Genomic DNA, 27,594 nt, shown 5'->3' with positions numbered 1-27,594 from the left:
CCTATTATGTAGATCAAAGCCTCGCCGGTTTCCCTCAGTACAAAGGCTTGTGTGTGTGTGTGTGTGTGTGTGTGTGTGTGTTATCATACATGGGTTTATGGCTGCTGTAGTACCAGGGAAGCTACCTTTCCCTGATATCACAGTGACTGTGATTGTGCCAGAAACTGGAAATGAGTTTTGTTTTCTGTTAAACATCAATGAAAAGCACCAAAAAACCATCAAAAACCCTCAAATACTCAAGTCTGCGTTAGCAGTGAAGTGTCAGTGTTGGCCCGCATGAAGTCGAGCTTCTAATCTCTGATTTGAAATAAGCTGCTTGGCTTCCAGCCTGAGCACTGGGCAGGAGGAAGTCACTGCCAGAAGCACCAATGTCTCACAGAAGATCAAAAAAGTCGACATCCTTGTGATAAAACCAAACAAAGCTGGTTGTAAATAGCGAGATGTTTCGTCTTCCCTTGTTTGGGGATCCCTGGACCCCACTTTGAGAACTGCTGCAGCGTCTCAGAGGACGTCATGGCGCGGTTAACACAGTTTGGTTTGGTTCAGGAGAGCATCATAATTTGGGTTCACAGGGGACAGCGGACTCCTGGGTCATCCTCCCGCCTGGTCAGACTCCATCGCTCCTCATGCTACGTCACCTGACCTCCTCCTTCGCTTTAATGTAAGCTGCTCGTATTTGTTTCAGTCTCACCAGTAAAGTCAGACTGACTTGACCGAGTGTCCTTTGGGGAAGTGCTCACCCGGTGGTGACGCTGTCTTTTCCCAGCAGGCTGTGTGTTTTTTATGGACGGATGGCCATGCAGGAGGACAGTAGAGCCGCACAGTTTGGCTTGGTTCGTTCAGGCCTGCAGCTCCACGGCCTCTCGGCCAAGCTGCGCTGCGGTCGGTAACAGTCGGACGCCACCAGCGGCGCTCTGAGCGGACTGAGCATCAGGAGTGTCAGCTTCGCTCTCAGTCGCGTCTCCTGCTCCACCACTCATCTCTGCGCTGTTTGTTGTTGTCTGTCTACACCACTTCCTCCACCTTTTAAACAGTGCAGGCAATGGGAGAGCTTGCAGCGACGCTCTACTCGTTATCTGTGTTTGCTGCAACCTTCCACTCCACAGGAAATGACGAGAGGTCAGCTTGAATTCACGTCTGCTCTTTGAAACATACCGGAATAATTCTTGCAGCGGGATCCTCTCCTCCGCTGTCATCTGCGTGCTTTCTCGCTGTGAAAACACAGCTGCGAGACGCTTGATTTTGAATCTGTGGAGACACCTCAGCTCCGCCGGATCTCGCCAAGCGCAAAGTGTAAGCAGAGTGAGCTGAAAGCGAATGTAAATGTGAAGTCTTGTCTTGTAACTCCACATGACGCCTCAGTCGGTTCACGTAGGTGCTGCATACTGATTACAGCCTAAAATAGACATGAACAGTCACCCAGAAAAAATGAGATGTGATCAGCTGTTTGGAATTGAGCATAAAGGCCGCAGTGTGTCGGGAAAGCTGCTTTGAAAGGCTCACAGATTTACGAGCTGCAGTGTGGAAGAAGCTGAACCGCAGCCACGCTTTCCTCAGGGGGGATACACTCGGTAACCTGACAGCACAGACGACAGCGGCTTGTTTTACAGGTTCACCCAGCCAAAACAATCACAGTCCTGTGATAAATACTACTGATGCTTCATGAACCTCCAGTTCTGTTACCCCCCCTCGTATCAGTGGGGGTAGAAACACCTCTCAGTATGTCTTTAAGATCAGACGCTGAAGTGTAAAAACACTCTAATACCTGCACTTTACTTTGAGCTGCTTTGATCAGCCTCTTCATGTTAACAAAGGATGAAATGAGATGATGGCAGTGTGTGTTTACTGGCTGTTTGGCTGCCCTCAAATGTGAACTGTAGTCCTGCTTTTAATAAAAGTATCTGATTATTAACAGCAAACTGCAACAAAACACTCAGATGTCTGCTGTCTCTTATGGCTGTCTTTGGTGTCTTTGGGCTCTGGAGTATTAATCAACACACAATAGTCTGTGTCTTTGGGTCTTTTCTTTTCCTTTTCTCTGCCAAAATACAAAATATTTTTTTCAGTTTGATTTTATTGATGTACTAATGAAAACTGATTGCACGGCCAGAACAAATAGCCAAATAATCGAATATTCATGTCCAGAACTGACAACATTTCTTTTTAGAGTCTAACTATTACAGAGGAGAGAGCGAAAATGTGCCCAGAGAGAAATAAAAAGATAAAAGATCTTTTATTCTTTCGTCTTATTCTGCCCCCCTGGTGTGTGACGCTGCTCATTAGGCACATGAAATCTGACAAACTGTTGCATCCCTTCAATCTTAATTCTTCGTTTTTGAATCTGGAGTTCAAGTTCAAGGTATCATCACCGAACAAATGCACACACACACACACACACACACACACTCCGCAGGGGTTCTTTAAGTACTGGTAGTACAGCGAGCAGTTGAGCATTTTGCATAAGAAGGTTTGTTGTTCAACAGGTCAAAACCCTTTGGAGCTGAGAGGAACTATTGTTATGTCTGGATTTTAATGAGTGTGTGTGTGTGTGTGTGTGTGTGGGTTGAGTTGGCTCCCGGTGGCTCGCGGCCTGGAAGGCAGAGTTATCTGTGCTTTAATCAGCCCAGAACAGAGGGAGAAGGAGGCGAAAGCTCCCGCTCTTTCTCCTTCTTTGGGCTTTTGTAATAAGGCTCCTTGCTCTAAATCCTTCAATCTGAGCAGGAGTGAAGGCTACGTCTCTGTCTTCTGGCTGCAAAGAACAATCCCTCCTTCCAATCTCCTTCTTCCTGTCGCACACATATTTTCACACACACACATACGAAAGCTGAGACAGAGCCGGCCTTGTTAATTGAGAGCTGCTTAGAGCCGCGTCTCCTCCGCCATCTTCCTGGTTACGCGTTTGTGTTAAGGTTAGCAGGAGCTGCCGAGTTCAAAGGCTGACAGGAAAGTTGGGAAAACTTCTGAAAACTTCTCAGAGACACAAGTGGGGATAGAGATAAAGGGTTCGAACGTTTGGACAGGACAGAAGCGCACACGTTCGAACGCTGTCTGAGAGTTTGGCAGGGCTCCATGTGTGCAGGCGGTGCCAATCATTTTTTGATGCGACTTTAGAGAAACAGGTAGTTTGTAATAAAGTGCTTTTGCATTCAGCTCTCGCTCCATTCCTCCCCCTCGCTTTTGAGACACAGGTTTAATTTCCAGTGTGTGGAGAGAAGCTGTGAATCAGCTGGATTGCGTCCAGCCGTAATGACTCGACAGCCAGAGCTGCGGTCACCCAGACTGCCCACGGCGGCTACGGCGGCACGTAACGTGTGGTCGTCTGTTCGCGCTCCCTCGCCACTAATTCAAAGCATCTCATCTATGAAAAGTTCTTCCAATCTACACGTGACACCTTTTCACCCAACTGTTTTTAATTTCTCCACACAGAAGCTGATTGGTCTGATTACAATGTGATCTATAATCCAATTCTCCAAGTACGTAAAAAGAAAGATTATATCAACTGATTTTAATTTCCATTCAGGGAGTCAGGCTGTTAATGCAGTCTTTTCATCGCATGGCAATTATCAGCTCGTCGTTTGAATTGGCTCATTACGTGTTGACTTTGGGTAAAAAGCACGCGGTCAGCCGGCTTCAGTGCATCAGCTCTCAGCTTCAGCCGTCACACAGTCACATCACAAGCTGCAAGCTCAGAAACGAGATAAACAAAAGATGCTAACTGCACCTGTCGAGTTCGTCCTCGTTCGTTCGTCCGGACTGAGACTCGAACATGCAGCGTTGTGGCTGAACGTTTCCTCCTGCCCTTTCGCCCGTCAGCCTCGTACGAGCGGCGGTGGAGGCCTGAGATTCACAGAAAAGCTCGTCACATCAGTCACAGCAGAGTGTTTTTACATACTTTAAAACGTGTCTGGAGGAGAACTTTAAACATAACCTGCTCCAGTGATCGTATGGGGTCGTCCTTCAGCCCAGTCACAGCTACAGCTGCTTTTACCTGCTCTTCTTCTGCAGCATCGTGTCGAATTTAACACCTGCTTTTCCTTCTACTTTTCTCACAAACTCAGTGAGAAACGTCACCTTGTTGTTGTTAAAAAAAATGTTCCTACTAACTAACTGGATTATTTTTGACCAGAGATTTTTGTGTGAATTGTGCAGAGAAACATTTAGGATCATGGCTGGCTTATCTTTCACGTTACCTTACAGTAAAGTCGTGTCTGCGGGGACTCGTTTCATTTCAACCAAAATCAACAGGAACCTTTTCAGTTTGTTTTCTTCATCCTTTACACCTGCCGGGGATTTTTGATCTTCTCGTGTTCAGTTTGCCTTAAAACAGCATCATCATCAGGATGTGGTGCCAGTAACGTCTACAGAAAACATCAATCACGACATCTTAAGGATTTAAAAATGAGTTCCTGCGAGTTGTCGGTGCTCTGACGGTTCCTCCCATGCGAGCTGAAAGCAGCACCAAACAGGTTGAGGTGCACTGAACGTTACGACACGAAGGCGCTTTAATTGCTTCGGCACAAACTCTGACACGGCAAAGCTGCGTTTTGTGTTTTTTAAAGTTGCTGGAAACACTTCTGAAGTGTGAGATCTGATTAAAGCAGGAGGCAGGTCTGTTGGCATGCAGGGATTCGTACACTCATCAGCGCGTGTCGTTGTTAGGTTAATGGCAGGAGTACCAGGATGGAAACTGGCTGTTAGTCGCTCACTCCAACGCATGCAGAGGACGCAGCCACCAAATTACATTTGCATAAAAGAGAATTAATCTGTGCGTGAGTTTACCGCCATGAAATGAGATCTTCTCTCTTTGTCTCTCTTCCCTCTCTTCACTTCTGTCTTTACCTTAGCAGAAAACTTTCCATGCATTGATGTAAAGTCATATTTATTTAAGAAGATTGATTTCCTTCCTTGCAAGATTTCAGTTCATTTCGGTGTGCTGTGAAAATAAATTTGCACTGACTTGAGCCCCAAGATTGATAATCCATCACAGTGAACATTTCCTTGCATTCATTTATTTATTTATTTTTTGTGTTTTTGTCAGATCGATGCTGTTGTGGCGTATCACAGTTGCGAGCAGGCGTTCGATTTCATAACTCACCACAGTGGTGCATTCAAAGACGATCTGTCATCAGCTGCCAAAAGCACCCAATTAACGAGCCATCTTCATTAAACACAGCTGCACCCAGAAGACAAACTAAAAGTAAATTGGGATAAAGATGTCGTGTCTCATATTGAAAGCGTTGATGTTAGTCAGCCATCTGAGAAGTCTTGGGTGTCCTAATGACCTTGAATGCATCATCAAAACGTCCTCAGGCTTAGTTTTCACTTTTTTACTTTTGTGGCAAATCAGACTCGACAGCAACATGTCATCCATTAAAAGCTGCTGCTGTGCCTTTAATGAAACTTATCATCTTCAGTTAGCAGCCACCATCAAAATAATATGAAGGTCTGATATTAAATATTAGTTAATAACTGCAGTAAAAATTCAAACCTTGGCGTCAGAATAACCAGTGGTGGAATCTAGCTAAGCACATTTTACTCGCGTGCAGTACTGAGCTTTACTTGAGTATTTCATCCATTTTCCAAGCCGTCCTACACTGAATTCACATTCACAGCACAGTTCAAACTTTCATTCCTAAAATGTCTGATAATTATTCTGCAAGGAGAGACTTCAGGTTCATTGGTGTCCAGCCGGATGAGTGGGCTGCTGAAATACGTCCCCAGTGGAGCTGCAGCAGTCGAGGAAATGGTTCCGCACTCATCGCCGACTCTGGGATCCGCCTTTGGCCCAGCTTTAAATGGAAGATTTTGTCTGATGGTCTAAATGCTTTGATTCGCTAACGAGCTCAGCACATCACCACATTGTTGTTTTTACACTGCAGCGTATGAGCCTTTGGAAGCTTCTTTCCTGTAGTCCTTGAGGTCAGTCCTCTGACAGTCTGTCTTTGTCCTCTCTCTGCTCGCTATGTCACTGCCCTGCTGGGATGTTACCAAGTGGTACTATAGTCTGTGTGTGTGTTTTTGTGTGTGTGTGTGTGTGTGTGTGTGTGTGTGCGTGTGTGTGTGTGCGTGCGTGCTTGGCAACTGCCAGCCTCTCAGACCTCCTATCATAAGACTAATCCTCTTCTCAAAGGTCGAGCTGTTACAGGGCCTTATTTTGTCGTTGTGCAATACTGTCCTCTTTGAGATCACTACAGAACAGGGTTTGGAGAGTCCTTCACATCCTCTCAGGTTTACAAATTACTTCCTGCTGTGTTGTTTTAGTATGCTGGCCAATTGGAGCTGGACGTCGATTTTGACGTCACAGAACGATGCCTTTGGTGGCTCTCACGTCTTAATTTGACATTAAATTAAATTACAGCATCAGAAGTCTAAAAAGTTTGGACCATTTGCTCAACTTTTTATTGCCTTTTGTTCATTCTGCATACCTGCATTGTCCTCCAGGACCTGAAGACATCTTAAAGTCTGCTTCCTCCGTGTTAGTGTCTACATTAGACTGCATAAGGCCTTTGTGGACTGCTGGAAAAGATTGTTTTTGTTAGTGATAGATGAGGTATACTGCTGTGTGTGTGTGTGTGTGTGTGTGTGTGTGTGTGTGTGTCTCCTATCCTCCTTGGCGTTTTGGTTTCATGCTTACGTTGTCTCAGCCATGCTCTCCTTCAGGCCTCTTCATTAACACCAGTGAGAACTCAATTTCCCCCCGGGCTCCGCCAATCATAGCACTCATATCCCCTCCAGGCCCGGCCAATCAGCTTCAATGTTCCTCCGGCCTGGTGTCATGAATGGCTAATGATGGCTGGTGGTCGGCGTGAATTCAAATGAGACCGCATGACGGGCTTTTCTAACTCGGGGAGAATTTTGACCATAAACAAGAAGCCGACTGTGCTGGTGTCAGAGACTGGAGCAGGAGAATGAAGTCTCAAACTGTCTAACCGTTGAGCCTCGCGCTGGATTCCCCACACAGTCTGACGAGGTGACGTACAGCAGATAATCCAGGGAGCCAATGGGATTGAAGTGTTGAACCAGCACAGCGTGTAGCATGCAGCTAACTTAACGTGAATGTCCCAGAGTGACGTCTTCAGATTGCTTCTTTTGTCCAACCAACAGTCCAACTTCACACCAGAACCAGAACACCAGTAAAACACGTTTACAGCCTGGTTCAAAAGCGGTTTTGGAATTTGTCATGCAAACACCCAGTGGTGCCGTTTGATGTGATGTGTGTTAGCCAGGAGGAGGGCGGAGTCACCAGGCCGACGGCGCCTCAGAAACCTACGAGTGACGTCCATGTTTTATGCGGTCTATGATCAGCCACTGTGCAGCGTAATCCAAGGCTTAGGACTAAATTTCATGTTCAGCCATTTTGTTGTAAAGTGAAAACAATGAGTTTTTGTCCCAGACTGGAAAAGATAAGATGTTTAGTATTTCATCTCACGAATGAAGTAACTGAGAATTAAAATGTTCCCTTGTCAGACCCAGACCCACATCTGGACAGACAGACAGGTCCACAGACAGTCAGTGAGACGAGCAGACAGACAGAACCGTAGATGGAGGTTCAGATCCGGTGCGTCCCCGGGGACCTCGTGTGCCAGAAAACCAGTTTTGTTTGAACTCGTTCCCGCGGGTGAGGATGTAAAGACAGACAGGGAAAAGGGAGAGAAAAAGGGTGAGAGACATGAGAGGGAGGGAGAAACAATGTGAATCACAAAGAGAGAGTTGGAGAGAGAAAAGCTTAGAGAGGTTAGAGAGAGAAAGAAAATCAGTCAGGCTTTATTCCCCTGGCTGGAGCTCCGGCAGACATTCCTGGATTTAGTTTCACTCCAAACTTTTTAGCAGAGGGGTCAGCGCTCGAGACTTTCACAAAGTATGCAGTCAGGGTTTTAATGAGGCACAGATTGCTGTTATCCCTCCTGTGTGTGTGTGTGTGTGTGTGTTTGTGTTTGTGTGTGTGTGTGTGTGTGTTTGGGCTGCTCTCTCTTTTCCATCACACAATTTGCATTTTATCCCTTTTGTTGGTAAAGTTTTCGACCAAATATGTCCCACTGGTGGGTGCCAATGTAATCTCACCCAGACACACTCAGAGACGGCAGACTTTCTATTGAACACATTCGTTCCTAAGTGATGTGAACCCGGACGAAGACGTGCCAAACTTTAAATACATTTGCAGACGCGTCACAGATGGAAAAACCTGACTGAACGAGTGCTGGTGCTTCTGTACAGGTGAACTGTGCAAAACAGACAACCGGTTAACTTCCTGTCATCCTCACCGGGCTGCAGCTGACTGTTTTCACCACCAGTTACTCTGTTGTTTTGGCCGTTAATCAATTAATCGTTTGTTCTGTAAATTGTTGAAAAATAGTGACAAAAGCCCAGAGTCCCAGAGGTTGCCTTCATGGTGAATCTGACCAGCAATCCAAACCCCAAATATTCAAAAAAATCTCCTGCAAAGCTGCACATTTAAGCAGCTGAAATCAAAAACTGTTTTTTACTCAATATTTTTCTAACAACAACGGGTCAAATGATTGCATGTGTGTGAAATGAGTCCTTACTTTGCACTTCCCCTCATGTCTGTGGAGTATTTTAGCGTCTTTCAGCTCGTTGTGTTTTATGGCTCACGACTTCACTTCAGACTCAACAGGCTGCTTTGTGTCAGTGATAAAAACCACCGTATGTTGCGTTCCCAGTGTCAAATAGCGAGCAGCCAGTGAACACAGCATTTAGCATCTAAAGAGCCAGATATTTCCCTCGGGAGGTGGTAGAGACCAAAAACAGAGCTAAAAGGGAGCGAATGTTGGACACGAGAGACACGACTCCCAGTGAAAGCTCGTGCTGCTCCTTAACTGCTGGATGTTTAAAAAGGCCAACACGTTTCCATTGTTCAACTCCCATGATCCTTTGCTGCTTACATCTCTTGTTTTGTTCTTATTCAGAGAGTCCGTGCAGTAGAAGCTACATAGTTAAAAGGTGTCAGTGTTTCCACATTGTGTCTGCTGCCTCCAAGTGGCCAAAAATAAATCAGTCGATGACGTACATCGTAAGTACAGTGAGATGCTGTTGACGTTTCCACAAACAAACCCTCTCATCCTTAACAGGAATCTAATCAAAATGTCCTCAGCTTACAAACAGAAGGTCTTAAAGTCAGTGTGTTGCTCATGAGGATAGAAGCAGAGCAACACACACACACACACACACACCTTTTCCACCTTCTGACGCCAGTCAGACTTAAGGAACCAAAGCAGAGGGATGAAAGTGAGCAAATAAGGTGGAGGAAAAAGAAAAGGTGGAAAGGAAGCTGAGGGAGTGCAGAGATGGTTCTCCTTTGATGTGGCACATCCACCTGAGGCCCTCCGAGGGAGACGGCGTAGGTGAAGATACCTGCCGTCGTCATGCCCTTTGTCTGTGTGTGGCGAAGGAGGACGAGGAAGATGAAATTCAATGGGAGGAGGACACATCTCAGGGATTCAGACGCCAAGTCAGCGTTCTGTAGCTGTTGACCTGCGTCATCCAGCCGTGCAGACACACTTAACAACAAGCACAGATGATTGCTGTAGAACTGAGCACTGAAATCAGATTACCATCATTACAAAGTTCTTACACATCTTCATTAAGGCAGACTGCGGTTTTCAATTAATGTCCACGAGCTGAGGACAAGATACAACCAACCAGACAGCAGCCGAAGACAGAAGTTTGTAAATGTACTAAAGAGAAAATGAAACGTGTTTGCTGTAGGTTTGTTTACTGTGTTGAAGGGTTTCTGTGTGTGTGTGTGTGTGTGTGTGTGTGTGTGAGAGAGACTGCAAAGCTCAGCAGACTGAGAGACATCATCACTGGCCACCCGAATGACATCTGATCTTTAACCAGTCATTACGCGTAGCCACAATTAACGTTCTGGCCTTCATCTGAACCAGCAGTCACATCAGTTTGCTGCTACGTCAAGTGCTAACGCTAACATGTTGTGTTGGGATGCTGACGTCGTGCTGTAATGCGGGGCTAGTTTAATTTTACAGCAGACACGCTGTGCACTGATGCGTCCTGTCGTCTTCTGTGGCCTCTTTTCTCTCTCTTCCTTCATTTTGCGATGCGCTCATCACTTCTTTGCATCCTGTGTTTCAGCTTTAATCATCAACTTTATCGTGAAAAGGAAAACACACACACAAGGCTTTCTGAAGTTTGTATGAGTGTTGGTAACAGTTTCTCTGCTGCAGTGCTTTCTAAAACTCTGCAGTCACTGCAGCCATTAGGACCACCTGAAACCTGATATCAGTGGGTCGGTAATTTAGGCAAGCAGGTGGTTAGAGAGATAAGTCTTTTCACACTAATAAATCCCTTTGCAATGAAGGGAACTGAAGTGAATTCAATTTGGAGAGAGTAAAAAGCACGAGGGAAGCACCAGTCAATTGACCACCAATCAGAACTATCTGATAGCTGCTGTAAAAAAACAAAAAACAGCGATTGGCCAATAAAGTGCCTGATCACGAAGGCGTAAATAATTGAGCGTGATGTGACTGTAAGCAGTTTGATTTATCGAGGAGAAGGACGCCGCTGCCGTAATGAAAAACAGTTTTATGATGAATGATAAGAATCTGTGATGGGTTGAATTCGAAATCGTGTCGGAGCGAGTCGCCCCAGAATAACCTGATGGTCGCCTAAGTGGTGAGCGGCGGGAGATGGGAGCAGAGCGATGTTTGTGCAGGAGGACGTTATTACAGTGAGCGTGCTGTTACTGCACTCCGGAGCCTTGTTTTACAGCCACAGGCCGCAGCTATAATTAAACACACCCATCCAGACTAATGGAAGGAGAAACTCGGTATGTCAGACAACTAATTGCCACACTCAGTCTCCCTGTTCACACACGTACACACACTTTCTTCTTTTGTCTTTGCTAATCTGATCGGGCTCAGCAACTCTGGCTTTTTTAGGCCGTTACCTCCACCTTCTCCCCCTCCTCACTCGTTTTCCTCCAGTGAAGGATGCTCTGGGTTTAATGAGAAGCTCCTCATTATTGCCTCTCTTTGCTCTCAGCGTTCGTTCTTTCCTCCTCGAGTCTGTGCTGCTGCTGAGCCCCACAGTACAATGTCAGGGTGTTGTTGATATTCTGCTTTGTTTCGAGGACGAGCCCCACGGTGTCTCTGAAGCCAAGTTCAGTGGGTTTATTGTCGGGGCTGAGACTGTGTTCGGGCTGTGGCTTACAGATTAATAAGTCAGTTATTTAGTGTATCACAATGTCCCAGAGCTTTCCAAAACCCAAACATATTCAATTTACAGTCACGTCAAACGGAACAAAGCAACAGTTTTCAGCTTTTCGGCTTGATTAATGACTCGGGCTTTTAATTTATTATAAAAGTAGTTGCTTATAAATTTTCTAGTGCTGGACCAATCGATCAGTCCGGCTTATCTTTTTAACACTGGTGCAGCCGCCAAATTGTTAATTACTTGAGAACTTTAAAAGGATTAGTCAGATCATTTGGTTGATTGACAGAAAATTAATTGACAAATGTTTCTCCTCTATACTGGAATCAGCGTACATGTCGATAAAGAAACACCCGAGAGAAGAGCGCGAGAAGATATCTTCCTTTTAAAAAAATCTTGTCCATGGGAGCTTATTTTCAGACAGAATTCAAAGTGGGTTCTACTTGTAAACGCTTCGGGCTGCATGCTGCCCCAGCAACCTCCAGCAGTAAGTTAGGGCATCATGTCAAGAAACCTGAGAGGCAACACTCAGGGCAAAGCAGGCATAAAGAACATGTGAATGTCAGTTAACGTTGTGGTGGGTTTTCTTTTTTTAAATTTCAACCTTTCTCTTTTCTCTTTAACCAGACATGATGGAGCGGTGGTGGGTTTGGCAGTTTGCCCTCGTCACCGTGGCAACCATTTACCTCAGCCCCTCCCAGTGCAAAAATGCAGAGTTTAACTCCGACAACCTGATCAACAACGTGGTGGCCGACCCTCGAACTGGCCGGCTGTACGTTGGCGCAGTCAACTCCCTGTACCAGCTGAACCCCAACCTTGAGGTCGAGTCCCGCACCGAGACGGGCCCCAAGCGGGACAACAGACAGTGCACGCCGCCCGTCACCGACGCCTGCGAGGAAGCCGTGGACACCGACAACCACAATAAGCTGCTGCTGGTCCATGGGGCCAAGGACATGTTGGTGGTCTGCGGCAGCGTCTTCAGGGGCATCTGCTCACTGAGGAACCTGAGCAACGTGGAGCAGCTGCTGTACTTCAGCGACACCAAAGGAGAGAAGTCGTACGTAGCGAGTGCCGAGGAGGGCGTCTCTGTGGTGGGAGTGATGTCATACTTCACCAAGGACGGAGACAACTTCACCGTATTCCTGGTGAGGAGGAAAACCGACACAGAATGAACATAAATCGATTATTTTTAGTGCACGACTTTTGGTTTGTGGAGCACTTTGGGTCCTTTCGATACAAAGTAAGAATACATTTTTTCCACTCCCTCGTTACATGAGTTTATCGTCTCTTCTGTCTTAGGTTGGTAAGGGGTACGGCAGCCATGACAGCACCAAGCTGATCTCCACCCGCATCCTCCAGGACTACGGTGATTGGGTGGTTTTTGACAGCATCATCGAGGCTTCAGCGGTCCAGGCCAACCCCTTTGTCCTGCGGTACCTCCACGATTTCCGCTTCGCCTTCAGAGACGACGGCTTCGTGTACTTCCTGTTCTCACGGACGCTAGGGGTTCAGGACACCAAGAACTTCACCTTCATCTCCAGGATGTGCGAGGACGATCAGGGTTATTACTCCTACACTGAGCTGCAGCTCAACTGCAGCGCCACAAACAAGTACAACAAAGCCCAGGTAATGTTAATACACTCTTCAGCCACCGCATGGGCTGTCAGCGGTTTTATAAAGACAGCAGCAGTGACTCGGAAAAACACATTTGGACTTTTTACATTTGGATGAGTTTGTGTTAAATTGGAAGCCGTTTGCGAAGGCCTTGGTGCTAACCCCTGAAAAACTTTAGAAATTGGTTTTAACGTGCTCTTGAACTTGGAATAACTTCACTTCATGGGGCCTGTTATATCAGCTTAAATACACATTTGTAGCATGAACATCTAACATTCAGCACTTTTATCTCCTCCTCGTCCCCCAGGCTGCTTATGTAGCAGCGCCAGGTGAGGTTTTGGCTCAGAGTATGACCAGTTCAGGCCAGTATGGACCAGTTTCAGCCTCTGACAAAGTGCTGTTTGTCACCTTCACTTCTGACGAAGACTCATCTACTTCTGCCATGTGTAGGTGTCACATCCCTGATGTTTATGTTGGCTCATGTGTCTTTGTTAGTGTGCAGGATGCCAAAAAACTTTTCACAACATTTTACTGACCTCAATAACTGTTCTGGAGCTTATCAAGGTTGAACGCGACCATCGCACGACCTAGATCAGTTTGTTTTTTGGCTTGTGATGTTTGACATTTTCGTGTTTGCCAAAAAACAAGGCCTCATATCATTTATCCTGTGCATCTTTGTTAAACAGAGCAGGGGCTGTATGAAACGGGTACAGATTGTGCTTTTTGCTCCTGTTTGTAGGTATGTACCCTCTGCGCTCTATTAATAAAAGGCTGGTGGAAATAATAGGCGCCTGTTACAGCAACAACGGCATCATTAACGGGAGGGCTGCTGTCTACTCACCTTATTCTTCTAAGTCTGAAGAGCTTTGCAGCAGCAATAATCAGGTGGGAAAATCTGTCTGTGTGTCAGAGATAAAGAAAAACTGGGAGAAATATTGGCAGTGACTCAGTATTTCTACATTAATATGAATGTTTTATTCCATCAGAATAACATGGCCCTCAGATACAAGTGTGGGGCCGAGTTCCTGCCCTCCCCATTGGCCAGCAAGGCTGAGTTCGCCTTAACAGCCGAGCCTCCATTGGTCCGTAAGAATCACATGACCGCTGTTGCCGTGGCTGTGGAAATGGGGCACACTGTGGCCTTCCTGGGCACCACCACCGGGGAGGTAAAGAATCGCCGGCTGACTTTTCCCAGGCACTTTTCAAGATAGCTTTACAAGATAAAAGTATTGGTGTCTCACTCTGCTAAGGGTTTGGTAACCATTAGCTAGTTAGCTAAACTACCAAACCACCCAGTAGTTTATGTTGCTGTTAGCTCACTCACAAGCAATCTTTGATCGATTAAAACCAGAAATCACAGTTTTAAACCAGCTTGGCCTCGCTGGTTAGCTCACTAGTTAAACTGTACAAGCATGACCAACCATGACCATCGTGGTTAAATGAAGTTTAAAAAGGCTAAATAAAAGGTTTTGCCTTTTAGCTTTATGAAATCTGAATGGAAACTTTGGCAAATATTTTGTGTTTTGAGTTATTTTACTGGAAGAAGAGAGAATGTGCACAGTATAAGCACTGCGTGGTTTGTTAATTTTCACTGAAGTTGTATCCCAACTTTAAATTTGTAGCCTTTGGTAAAACATTTTGTTTAAAGCTGCGTTATCATTGCTACACTCACTTAGCAACATAATATAACCTAGTTGACTCAACAATATTTTGCTTTTTTTTTAAAAATTACAGTTCCTGCATTAAGCATTAACTCAGAGGGGGGAAAATGTTCTCCACGCGTATTTTAGAAAATCAAAGCCAGAACTTAAATTGAATTACAAAGCGTCTCTGTGAACGAGCTCTCCGTCCACGCTCGCCAACAGTTTGTCCTTCTTTTCTTCTTTGTCTATTTTGTGTCACTTTATTTTTTTATTTTGCACTTGAAACACAGCGTTTATCAGAGCACAAAGGAGGATGACTGATTGTATCTGACTTTAAATGCCTGCTGATGCGCCTTTTGTGTTTCTGTAGGTGCTGAAGGTGCACGTGTCGGCCCACGCCGAGGTGTACGGGCGAGCGACGGGCGAAGTGACCGGAGACAAGGTCAACAAGAACCTCCTGTTCGATTCCAGCCTCCAACACCTGTACATCACCACGGAGAAAAAGGTCAAAGTCGCTCAGACTTAGACGAATTGATTATTCTTTTTACTAAATCCATTTCTCTCTGCTTCCTCGGTGTCGCCACATAAAGAAGGTCAGGGACTCAGTCATGTACTTGCTCCTGCTCTTTCATTTCATCCATCAGGTCGGGGACTTAATGACTCTTTCATTTATTCTGTCTGTCTTATTTGATCATTTATTCATTCGTTCGACTCACACCAATACATCCGTCTGCATTACCACACAGGAGTCAGCCATTGATTTATTCACTCGTTCTCTTTCTGTCCGGCCCCCCTTTGTTTTCCTCTCTGCCTTTTCTATTCATCTGTCTTTCTCTCCTTTTGTCCTTTCATCTTTCGGTCGCCATCATTCTCTGCCGCCACACTGAAGCGAAATTGATGTTATTGATTCAGAAATGAATTAATTAGAATGCACTTCAAGAGGGCAATTCACTTTGATCATGTCAGGTGACGATACTCGAGCTTGTTCCGTCTGCTCATTTAAATTTATTAGTCCTGCCTCTTTGTTGTCAGAGAGGAAAATTATTTCCACGGCGGGTTGAAAGAAGTTTTGCATGAAATAACCATTCAAAGACGTTCGCTTTACAAGAAAATATCGAATGGGGTGAAGGAAAATTGCAAATGCTGTTAAGTCATGTAGCATAAGGGATTTATTTATGTTCCATGTGACAGGATCAGCTGAGAAATAATCCTGTTGTCGTGTAGAAACCGTCCACATACAACACGCGAATGCGTCACTCCTCCCGGGTGTAACACATGACTCATCACTGAGGCAGCGCATCGTCATCATCAGCCGCTGACAGCTTGAAACTAAAACACACGTCTGGATCCCACACTCATCACCTGGTTTGTCTCCTCCAGCCGTTCTCCTCGTAAGGAGGAAAAACAAAACAGGAACGATCGCACAGGATGTTTTCTACATCACAAGTCTCATCTGTGTGGTGTCCATGTCAGACCGAGCTCCGTTCAGGACAGGGAGGTGGGGAAGTAAATATTCACTGTGCTCCTCAGTAATTCAACTCACCTGTAGTTTAACTTAGGCAAAAAGGGAAGGCCAGCAGCCGTCTGTCAGAGTGGTGACATGAATCACAGAATAAAAGACGCTTCTGAACTTGCCTGAGAATCCTCACATTTTCCTTTAGTTTTGCCTTCACCGCTCTCTTCATCCGTTGGTGTATTTTAAACAGGAACTGCTCGTAGCTAATTTGCCCTACTTTTAACGGTGCTAATTTGCCAAAATGTGAACAAATAAAGGCAAAAAGAACGGGGCTGTAATTGCAGGTGTAATTATTTCTGGTGCGTGGGTGACAAATTACTCACAAATTGAAGTCCCTGAAGTCCAGAGCAGGTGATGCTAAGATCAGCCCATCCCCCCCAGAGAAATAAACACAGTCTGAACGGAGCTTAGCTGGAGCTGAACGTGAGATTCTTTCACATCAACAGTTTTAAATCGATGGATGGTTTTGGTTTTTTCTTTGTTTTTTATCCTACTTGAAGGATTTCTTTTTGCCTTTAAGCCTCCTGTATGTTGTTCACAGTAAGAGCTCCTTCACAATAAAAGCCTGTCATACATGTGCAGATCACCAAGGTGCCAGTGGAGGCCTGCCACCTGAAGAAAGACTGCCACTCCTGCGTGTCGATGAAGGATCCGTACTGCGGCTGGTGTGTCCTGGAGGGAAAGTGAGTAGCATCTACAGTTGAATGTCCATTAAGCTAACAGCTGAAACGTTGATGGAAACTCTGTGTGCTTGGCTCACAGGTGCACCAGGAAGCGGGGCTGTCGCAGGTCGACGGAGGAGAACACCTGGCTGTGGTCGCCCAATCAGCAGTGTGTTCAGATCCAGTCCTTCACTCCACCCAACCTCAGCTGCAAGAAGACCCAGCAGGTAGGAAGGCGTGAACGAACACGCAGTCGAACCCCCCTGAGCTGTTTGGTTTCACCCAGTCAGACCTCCTGACACACTTTGTGTCTGTGCTGTCAGCAGCTTCCAAACAGGTGGCATCTACAGGTTTTAGATACACTATATAGACAAAAGTAATGGGACACGTCACCTTTACACCAGCAGTCTGTATAATGCACGAGATGTTGAATCTTCGTTGAAGCTAAGCGTTCCTTCAGGTCAGACAGTCGACGGTGGGTGACAGTTTGCCTTGTGATCAATCCCACTGACAGGACACAGGATCTGTGTTTGGACAGCAGATCAGCAGGTGTTCACCGACATTTTAAAAAAGTCAACCTGTCTGTCACTCTGCTTAAATACTCTGTTTTTTTTTGGTGGGGCATGTCGTGGGGAAAAAGTAATGTTGAGCAAATCAGAATGCTGTGACAGCCATTTTACACTGACCTGCTAGCTGAGGGTGCTGTGGTGCAACACTCCAGCTGAACCTGGCTGCTGAACTTTCTGAATTAATGACGAGTTGATCAAAGGGCTGAAAAGACCTTCGAGATGTACGACACCAGACTGTCGACAAACCTTCTCCTCCCATCGGGCTGTTCTGCTCTTAGAGTAACTAAGACTTTGCTCAGCTGCGCTCAAAATGAGCTACGTGATGCTTATTGGATATGTGGTTCAACCTGAGCTGTTGCTTTGAAAGAGTTTCAGCAGTCGGGTGTTAGCGATTTGAAATGGGCTAAAAAAAATAATAAAATTGCTCAGGTTGATCAGGAGGACAGAAGTTTTCTGTATGAAGATCGCAGTCGTCCTCATCAGACACGAGGAAGCAGCAAAACAACATTACGGGTATGCGATGATTACAATCAGGTCAGGTTATAATAAACAATATGCCAAGAGACGCAGGCGGATGGATGCTTTCAAGGTGCAACCGTGAAGACAAACACCTCGAGTGTACTTTTGGATTTGTTTGCTTGTTTGCAGAGCAGATTTTTTTAGGCCTTGGGTAGAAGTTTGAGGATTTTGCAGAGTAAACAGTTTCGGCGTGTATTTCAGCAGGTACACAAAGTATTGAACAAAATCAAAGCACTTTGATTCTTGATGTCCTCACTTTACAACTAAAATCTGACTCGAATCAACTCTCAAGTCTGCAGCTCTGCTTAGTTTTGATTTTAACGCCATTTTGCTTTGTCCTGCATCACGTTGTGCTTCAGACGAAGACGCTCTTATCTTGTAAAGTCCCTGCACTTCCTGTCGGGGGCGGGGACTCGAGTGCAGATCTCTCTGTGCCGATGACCCCAGAAAGCACCAGAAAGCTTTGGGCCCAGAGAGGTGGACCTGCTGCAGGTTCATGAAGGAGTTTGGGACTCTCCTCTCCTGTTGCAGCTCCTGGTTTGTGATTTTGATCTGATCAGCCAGTTGGATTTAAAAAGCTTTGCCTCACGCAGCTTTTTATTCTTAAAAAGAGGAAAAAGTCCCTGGTGAATCCAGTCAGGGGCTTCTCCGAGATCAGAAAGTTTGAAATTAAAACTTAAGCAGTGAAATTAAAACGGTTGAGGTCAGCGAGGAGTAATGAAGAGCTGATGTTTGATCGGCACAGTTGAATATCAATTATTTCTGCAGCGCGCGCGCACACACACACACACACACACACACACACAGTGTTCTTCTTTCACATAATGAGAACCCACAACACTTTGTATGAAGACCGTATCTATAGTGCATTATGGTGCTTTTCATAATTTATGAATCATAATGAATTCATAAAGCTTCATGCCTACACTCAGTAACACTCAGTGCTTTAAGTTCAAGTGTCTGATTGATGCTCCTGACTGATGGGGCTTATAATGCATTATGACCACCTGCACTCACTTTGAACTTACAGACTTGAACTGACAAGCTGACGATGTTTTTGCAAAGCGTTGTGTGTTTATGAGATCGGTGTGTTTATGAATGCCGTCATGAAGCATTATGAATGCATTGTAATGCGTTACGAATGCCCCTCACAGTAGATGTAGTCTTCATTGAAAATGTTGCCTAATGAATTTTAGTTGTTTGTCTCTCCGACCCTGAAAACACACTCTCCATCAGCCAGCGGCTCACACACTCGTGTCTTTATCTCACTGCAGCCAGCAGAGCTGTGAACTGAGAAATAATCTTTCACTCGGCTCTTTTCTCGCCGCGTTTCTGCTGATTCCTGCCTCCCTCTTCCTCCTCTGCGTCTCCATTAATCCCTGGGCCTCTCCTCCAGGTTGATATCCACATCCCCGCCCACCCCAGCCTGAGCCCGTCCGATCGGCTGCATTGTGTTTTCGGCTCTTTCACCAGCGGAGCCGTGATGTCCTCGGACTCTCAGGTCACCTGTTCGCTGCCCGACCCCGTGGACATCCCGCCCACTCCCGACCAGCAGGGTAGGTCCACACGGGGGTCCCTGAGTGGCTCCAGCAGGCGGCGTTTCCACCGTCCTCGCTGATTTTAACATACTTTATGGTTGGTTTATGTTTTCTGGGACAAATTTTCAGAAAACATTTTGAACATGTTTAATTATGTTAAATTAGATTTTATCTTATTCAGTCATATCCTGCTCTGCACTGCAGCTGCTCTGCTGTTTGTTTTCACTCTCCTGCTTCATCTGTTTCTTTCAGTTTAGCACCTTATTAATCTCTTGCTTATTTGTGTATCTTTTATTTTTTATTTTTGTCTTTTGTTAAAAGGTGGAAACAAATATTTTTGCCTTCTGCAAGATGAGAACAGCCAAACCGTAACAGCTCATTAATTTATTCAGCGGTTTTAAAAACAAAAGCATTCAGAAATCAGTCAGTTTATCTGTGTTGATTTTGAACAGGTGTGTTAAAAAACCTTTTGCTATACTTAACGTAAAAGGAAAAAGAGATGTAAACTAAAGTTTCAGTTTGCTGGAGCTTTTTGGGCTCAGTACTCGATCTGTGAGACGAAACTGAGGGAACAAAGTCTCCTTCATCCCTCCTCATCTTTAGGTCTGATACAAATCTTCTTAAAATGTTAATTTTATTGGATTTGCTCTCTGTGTGTGCGTGTGTGTGTGCGTGTGTGTGTGTGTGTGTCAGACTATGTGTCTGTCCCAGTCAAGGTTGTGGTGAACAACAACATCGAGGTGACGTCTGGAGAGTATCAGTTCTACAACTGTGCTGCGACAGTCAGGAAGAACCAAAACACTCCGTAAGATAGATAACACGCCCACACACACACACACACACACACACACCTGAAGACGTTCTAAGTGTTTGCTGGTGCTGTGTCTCCAGGTGTATAGCCTGTGTGACCAGCGTGTGGGGCTGCCAGTGGGACGCTCGGGACCACAGCTGCAGCGACAGGAACGACAACGTGAACGGAAATCAGATCGTGAAACCGCAGCAGGTGTGTGTTTGTCTGTTTGTGTGTGTTTGTCTGTTTGTGTGTGTTTGTCTGTTTGTGTGTGTGTGTATTTTCTACAATGTGCATTTTTCACCATTTATTGGACTCTTCTGTGTGTCTTTCTGTGATAAAGCCGGACAGATGTCCTCAGTTCGAGTCCCCGGAGCCGCTCTTAATCCCCGTGGGCTTTGAAATCCCCATCAGCTTCCAGGGCAGAAACCTGGACATCTACACGGTGAGCTCCGCCACACCTGGATGACCAACCATCTTAACGCCATCATCATCAGTCTCATCTGCTGCATGGCCTGTGTTTTATTGTTGTAAATGATTTCCCCGTCTTGTCTGCAGGGCCGGAGGTTCACCATCGGGACGGAGCTGATGAAGCACACTGATAAGGAGGTCGCACAGGAGCAGGGGTCAAAGTTCACATTCACGGGTTATGAGGTCAGTGTTAACGGCACTTTGATATGTGGAGCGAGATGGAAACGTGACGTCCACGTTTCTTCTACAAGCCTCATTACAGTGTGAATAAATCTCACCATTCCAATGCCAAAACGTGACACGAAGGCTGCCAGCCGACTGCGTCCATGTCCTCACTTCTCTGTGAAACATCCGTCAACGTCTTTCTGTTTTTAATTCAACACATACAACAGAAAGACAGCAAAAGAAGAGGAGAAGAAGAGAACACGTGGATGTTATTTAGTGGGATATAAATAACTGTAATCTAAAATCAGAACCAGCAAAGTGCTGAGCAGGAAGGCAGTGAAATAATAAAATGCGCAGATAAGAACAGGAAGTCATCAGTGACACATTAGTTGTCCTTCTGCACCAGTGTCCATAAATTAAAGCCATGAAGACACACTCTCTGACTCTTTCTTTGTGTCCATTAGCACAAAATGCTTCCATTTCCTCCCAGCTTTCTGTTGATGCTGTGAAGCCACCAGGCCTTACAACAAAACCAGCGAGTGTGTCATCAGTGATAATTGGACAATTAGTGCATCATTAGAGCTTAATTTGTGGGTAAATGAAAGTGATCGTGCGTCACAAAAGGTTTCCAGCTCAGCTCTGTGTGTTGTGTGTCATGGCGTGCGCTTGACTTTGGCGTGTTGCGTTAATGTTCGTTATGTATGTACGTTCAGGTTCTCGATGTGTTTGTGCTAACTGGAGCTCACGCTGCTCCTTCACAGTCCGCGTGTGTCTTATGGCGCCCCCTAATGGGTTACAAAGCAGCATAATGATTTTCACTGAGTCACTGAGCTGCAGGTAGCTTAAAGTGAGTGTGTGTGTGTGTGTGTGTGTGTGTGTGTGTGTGAGTGACTTTTAACTTTCCTCTTTTTCACACACCCCTCAGCTTTTCCACTTTTCTGCCTCCATTGATCCTCACCTCACGCTGAGTCTAAGACTGCCAATATGCATTTTAAGTGTGTGTGTGCATGTGTGTGTGTGTCACTGCTGAGGCTCCTCTCGTTATCTTGTATTTGTCTCTACATTATGTTTTTCTTCTTCTTCTCTCTTTCTTTTTTTGCTCAACCCACCCCCCCCCCCACGCACACACACACACACAGACGCTCACACACATCCTGAAGAAAAACCTCCCTTGATTTATGGCTATGGGATTGTGTGTTTGTGTTTGTGTGTGTGTGTGTGTGTGTACTGACCTTCACAGTTAGAAAGATGGAAAGTAATTTAGTGTTGAGCTCCAAATAGTGAGGAATGTTTTGTTACTGTATGTTAATGCATACCTGATACCTGATGGCAGGTGTGTGTGTGTGTGTGTGTGTGTGTGTGTGTGTGTGTGTGTTTACAGTTTGCCTATGACAAGCAGCAGCAGGTGAACGTTTCCTTCCATATCAAAGAAAAAGACACAGACAGAAAGATTGACAGCACGCTGACAGGTGAGTGTGTCTGATACCTTCTCATTTCCAGTTCAGTTCTACCTGAAGTATTCTAATTAGCCCTAAACTCCTCCTCTTCTTCTTCTTCTTCTTCTTCTTCTTCTTCTTCTTCTTCTTCCTCTGCCTCTCCGACAGTCGTGCTGTACAACTGCTCAGTGGGAAGAGAAGACTGCAGTCTGTGCAGACACGCCGACGCCACCTATGAGTGTGTTTGGTGCGCGGCCAGACGCACCTGTGTGTACCGTGAGCTGTGCCCGTCGCCGCAGCCGCAGCAGTGCCCCAACCCGGAAATCACCGACGTGAGTCAGAACACACACGCCGGGCCGCGACCTCGTTCACATCACAGTCAAACGGGGGAGGAGCTTCTTCTCTTGATGTTCTCCGTGTTGCGTCTGGTTTATCTGGCAGGTTTCAGATGACAACAGAAGGATGTTTTGGGTTACAACCAGTTTATCTCCGCCGACCGTTTGACGAGTCAGCACATGCCGTCAGTGTGCTGAATGTAATGTGATGTACTGATTATGGTGCGTGTTGTGTGTCACTTCTCTCTCACGGTTCAGGTCATTTCTAACTTTCCACATTCGTTTCAAAAACTCGTCATCTTCTTCAGAATTCGTGCATCCTTTCACAAACCAGCCAATCAGACTCCTCTTCGGGGTGTCAGGACTCCTGTGTCTTCTTTCGCTGCACAGCTTCAATTTGTTTCCTATTTTCTCGGGAACCTCGATTTCCTCTGGACGGCAGCCGATTCGCCCAAGAGTTGTTGTCGTTATTTAATCTTCAGTGTGTGAGCTTTTAACTGCTGCGGAGACGAGAAGCATCGAACAGACAGAACAGCTGAAGTCACTCGTCATGAGAAGCTTCAGTGGGCCAGTCTGTGGCAGATGTTTCCCTCCTTCTTCCTTCTGGATGGTCAGCAGCGTGCAGCTCGTACGTCTCAGCAGCCTGTTTGAGTGAATGCCTTAATGAATACTGCAGCAGCTCACCTGAAACAAACACACCTTGCTGCAGAGTCCACATATTTAATAACTGAAACTGAGTGACATCATTTAGTCCTCTGGTAACTAAAACGATCAGAAGAGAAATGAATCCCTCTCAGATCTGGAGAGACGGTGATTCATCCAGGACGTCCCACGGTTACTTTGTGGTTATTAATTCATTAAAGCAAAATGCCACAGCGTCAGGACATAAATAAAAGCTGAGTTCTGGGGAGAAAAGTTGGGGAAAACTGAATGTTGGAGTCATATGGCTCAATCTGTCACAGTCAGGAGAGACGTGGGAGTTAAAACTCACCAGATGGTTGCAGATTTTACCTGAAGAGTCTACACGAATCTGTGCTGAATTGTTTTTGACTGTCATGGACTGAGGAGGATTGGGTTGGCCCCTCCTCCCCTGTTCTCTCTAATCTGCTGTGTCAAACCCTCTGCTCCTCCTCCAGATCATCCCTCGCTTCGGCCCTCTTAACGGTCGGATCTCGGTGACCATCAGAGGCTCCAACATGGGAATCAAGAAGGAGGACATCAAGAAGATCACGGTGGCCGGAGTGGACTGTGTTCACCAGGAGGACAGATACTCCGTGTCCACCAGGTAACCTGACTGTTAGTGTGCACACAGGAGCCCTTCATGTTGTCTCTTACATGTTGAGGTGAAGCTCTGTACGTGAACCTTTGACGGCCGACTGCCATTAATTAATTACTGCAGACTAATGAGGCTCAGCTCGTCCTCTTTGGCTGAACAGAAGCTCATTTTCACTGCAAGTGAAGCATCAGTGCTGCTGCTGTTGATCTTTATAATGTACCCAGAGTGTTATTAATGTGCGACGTAAGTCCGCTTCAGTCCCACTGCTGAACCCTTCTGTCCCTCTCTTCGTCCACAGTGTGGTGTGTGAGATCGGCCCAGCGAAACGAGCTCCCTATCACCATGACATCCCGTTTGAGCCCACCCACAGTGGAGCCGTGGAGGTGGAAGTGGAGGGAGGGAGGCGAGGTACATCTCAGGTCATTTTCACGTATCGGGTAAGTCTGAGCCGAGTTTTATTTGATCTCACGTGTTATTAAAAACTGTGTCTACTTGCTGTTGAAGCTCATGGAGTCTCCTTCACTCTGAGGTCTCTGAGATCTGTTTTCAGACAGAGATGTGTGACTTTGTGGAGGTTTGAACGTTGTAGTCGCCCGAGAGAGATGGTTCAAACACCTGTTGGTCTTTACAGGAGTAGTTTCAAACGCAATAAGCAATCATTTGTTGATTAGCAGGCCAGCGGAGGTACAGATGAAAGTGGACTGAATCCAGTGGCGGTTCTGAGGTATCAGGGCCTTGGATCAGTTTTGTCTCTCTGTTTCTTAATGGCAACGAGCAGCTGTGTGCAAAAATGTCCGATTGTCGTCTTTCTGTATTCAACCAAAGATCCTTTGTGAGGGGAGATGCTCCACTCTGTAACACACATTTATTCACTGATTTTGGTGAATGTTTCCTGATTCTTGCTGCTAACTGCTGCTAAGTGTAGCTGCCATTAGTTAGTTGTCTTCTTTTCTCCATAAAATCTGATCCAATTCCACCAAAATCAGTGAATAAAGTTATGAAATTGTGTTTTTATTCAGTAGTCAGCCGTCCTGTGGAGGTCTGCATCCAGGTCCTGCTCTGTTAGTCTGAAACCATTCACACCCTGTCTTCCATTAAAAACACAGTCACTGTGTCTCTTGTTTTTGTTGCTTAAAGCATGTTGGTTCAGCTGCAGGAAGCTTTTAAAATGAGTTAAATCTGGCATCGTGAAACCTGCAGTCACTGTGTACACACCTCATCAAAGCTTCTGAGGCAATACAGAGCGTTGCATGACACAAGTACTTCAGACCCTGCAGATCAAATCCCAGAAACATTAAAAGGTTTCTAACAAAAGTAAAGCACACCCGGCCTTCCTCCTCCTGTGTGATGCAGGGAAATGTGCTCCCTGAAGAGGCAGCGGTGTGTGGAACGTATCTCGCATACAAATCCACCACCGCACAAAACTGCATTCGGCTTCGAGCGGTTTCTTCCAACAAGCAGGCAAACAAGTGTGATCAAAATGAGTAGGTTTCACCTGCTGCTCTGTTTTGTTTCTCCATCCCAGGCTCGATAGTTTAATTTAAATGTTGTTCTTCTCTTTCATATTTCTTAGTTTTTCCTCTACTGAGCCGACGCAAAGCTAATTAAAGCAAACTGCTGAGACCAAAATGACTTAATTTTCTTCATCAGCAGCAGGTCTCTGTAAACGCTGCAAACATCCCTCAGCGACTTTTGATTTCTTTGTCTTACTGTGAGAACTGAAATATTCAACCTGAATTGAGACTGATGAGAGCTAAACAGTAAAGGTTTGAACCGCAAAACCAAAACGATGAGCTGAAAGACGCTAAAATGTGAAATGTGGGGAGCTTTCAGTGCTACGAGCAGCTCCTTTCGCTTTGTATTTGTATGGCTTGTTGATGTAAAAGTTGATTAGTGCAGCTGATGACGGTTTGTCCCCGTTTCCATTCGTTGTCAGTCTGCTCGTGAATCTCTCGGTTTGAATTTCTTGTCTCCTTTATGGCAGAGCCAAAGTGTGGAACCATGCTTGTGTTTTCTTCATCTCGCAGACCAAATATATTTCAGTCGCTGCTGCCTCCTGTGCCGCTGTTTTGTTTGCGAGGAGCTTCCAGCCGGGCAGAGTTGTTATGAGTTTGTGTTTCTTTGGGGACATTTGTTCCTGCGTTTGCAGCTCTCCAGAACAGCGAGGACAAATCTGAAACGCCGACAGGCCAAACGCTTTGGCGTATCTCAGCGGCTGCACGCCACACACTCAGAAAACACTGTGGTACTTTCAGTTCAGCAGCCTCCTCTGCTGACTTTATCAGTATTCCTCAAGCACACAAGTTGATAAAAACCTTCCCATGGAGAAGTTCTGACACTGATTATTTTTTGGGGGGGACTGAATTACTGAGCTTTAAAATGTGCTTTGGTTTTGATGTGATCAAAGCCTTCGTACCTGCAGGACAGCAGTGGGAACATCAGGAGCTCTGCTGAATTAAAGTTTAATGTTCTTCATGTGATTTTTCTCTTTCTGTCTCTGCCTTTTCATTTGACAGATCTGAGCTTTTTATTTTGTTCTTGATATGTGATTGGTTTAATGTCAACTCCTTCACAAAGTCACACACGGTAATGGATGCCATATAACCTGACCACAAGTCATGATCAGGTAAATTAAAGATTCTGGGCAGTGACTGAAGTTGAAATGAGTCACAAACAAGCATCCATCCGACACTGGAGGAGGAGGAGGTGGAGGAGCGTCTTACGGACCTGAGTGTCACCCTGGATGATGAGCTTCCTCCAGTACAGCATGAAGAAGAGGCTACGCTGGATCCAGACCTCTACAGCTGGTCCAGAAAGCTGCCGCCCTCCCGGTGGTCAGAGGCCGAAGTTTTCCCACCTCGGTCCTCCATTCGCTGCTCCGGCTCGCTTTTGGCATGAAATCTGCCATTTTGTTCATTGTTGTGGTGATGATATGACGTGTGAACAAACCTCACGGCTGCCGCCAAACTGAACCTGACTGACCTGCTGCGTTACAGAGCAGCAGGTTGGTAAACCACATGTCTGTGATCCTCGCAGGCGTGTAAACGGCCATCTGGAGTAGGACGAGTTCTCCCAGCCGGCCAGCCGACCTCTTGAGCCGTAATGAGCAGAACAACGCTCGTGTGAAAAGATGAACTAACGTTTTGATCCTGCGTTCACTGCCCAGCCAGCCCCATTCGGGCGTTTCTGCGTGTGGCAGGGCCATAAATCAGACCGACGGCCTCGTGCGTGAATTGTAAAACGAGGTGGAGCTGTTGGTGTAAATCAGCATGGTGGTGCCTTCAGGTGTTGCCATGAAGAACTCAAATAATAAGCCTCATAAAAGCAGAGACACGACGAGTCAAACTTGCCTCTGAGCGTTCAACATCCCATTCAGTCAATGTGTGAACTTTTAATAAGTTACCTCGAATGTGCAGCAGGATTTAAAGAGGATTTTCCTGCTTTTTCTGCCACAGAAAAGTGAATCATAACAAGTGAACACATGGCTTGAATGAAACAGAATAAAATTAAAGTAGAGAGAGAGCAAATACGGAAAGAAAATCACAAACACAGCACTTGTTCATGCTCTGATTTCTCCACTTCTTCCTCCTGTTTGAAGGTTTGAAGAGCTGTAAATGTGCTGTGCCCTCCTCGCCAAGCAGCTCACTTCTCATCTTCTCTGTCCAGGATCCCAAACCGGTCGACGTCCACCCGGCGAAGGGTCCGGCAGCCGGGGGAACCGTGATCACCATCGAGGGAGACGACCTGGACACTGGGACTAAAGAGGACATCGCCGTGGCTGTGGGCACAGTTCCCTGTGAAGTGTAAGCGACAGCTCTCTGCAGCGTGACGGGTTTTATGTGTGTTTTGCAGCCTGTGTTCACGCTCTTCCTCTCT

The 27,594-nt window shown here is 45.9% G+C and overlaps 1 protein-coding gene across 4 annotated transcripts in view; it reads left to right on the top strand.

The window, feature by feature from the left end:
* plxnb2a.1 (plexin b2a, tandem duplicate 1) overlaps positions 1–27,594 on the top strand; it is a 108,633-nt gene that overhangs the window by 68,769 nt on the left and 12,270 nt on the right. For all 4 annotated transcript variants that reach the window (XM_046379568.1, XM_046379567.1, XM_046379565.1 and 1 more), the window contains 18 exons: positions 11,812–12,329; positions 12,484–12,810; positions 13,106–13,244; positions 13,538–13,683; positions 13,785–13,964; positions 14,812–14,946; positions 16,540–16,640; positions 16,720–16,846; positions 19,104–19,263; positions 19,939–20,050; positions 20,137–20,248; positions 20,379–20,480; positions 20,594–20,689; positions 22,053–22,140; positions 22,276–22,439; positions 23,579–23,727; positions 24,017–24,155; positions 27,385–27,521. In XM_046379568.1, the coding sequence (XP_046235524.1) occupies positions 11,814–12,329; positions 12,484–12,810; positions 13,106–13,244; positions 13,538–13,683; positions 13,785–13,964; positions 14,812–14,946; positions 16,540–16,640; positions 16,720–16,846; positions 19,104–19,263; positions 19,939–20,050; positions 20,137–20,248; positions 20,379–20,480; positions 20,594–20,689; positions 22,053–22,140; positions 22,276–22,439; positions 23,579–23,727; positions 24,017–24,155; positions 27,385–27,521 (2,930 nt within the window). In that variant the 5' untranslated portion in view covers positions 11,812–11,813. The remainder of the gene's footprint in view (positions 1–11,811; positions 12,330–12,483; positions 12,811–13,105; positions 13,245–13,537; positions 13,684–13,784; positions 13,965–14,811; positions 14,947–16,539; positions 16,641–16,719; positions 16,847–19,103; positions 19,264–19,938; positions 20,051–20,136; positions 20,249–20,378; positions 20,481–20,593; positions 20,690–22,052; positions 22,141–22,275; positions 22,440–23,578; positions 23,728–24,016; positions 24,156–27,384; positions 27,522–27,594) is intronic.

Source organism: Scatophagus argus, chromosome 22 (assembly GCF_020382885.2).
Source record: "Scatophagus argus isolate fScaArg1 chromosome 22, fScaArg1.pri, whole genome shotgun sequence".
Classification (NCBI taxonomy): domain Eukaryota; kingdom Metazoa; phylum Chordata; class Actinopteri; family Scatophagidae; genus Scatophagus; species Scatophagus argus.
This window is presented reverse-complemented; position numbering and strand designations above follow the sequence as displayed.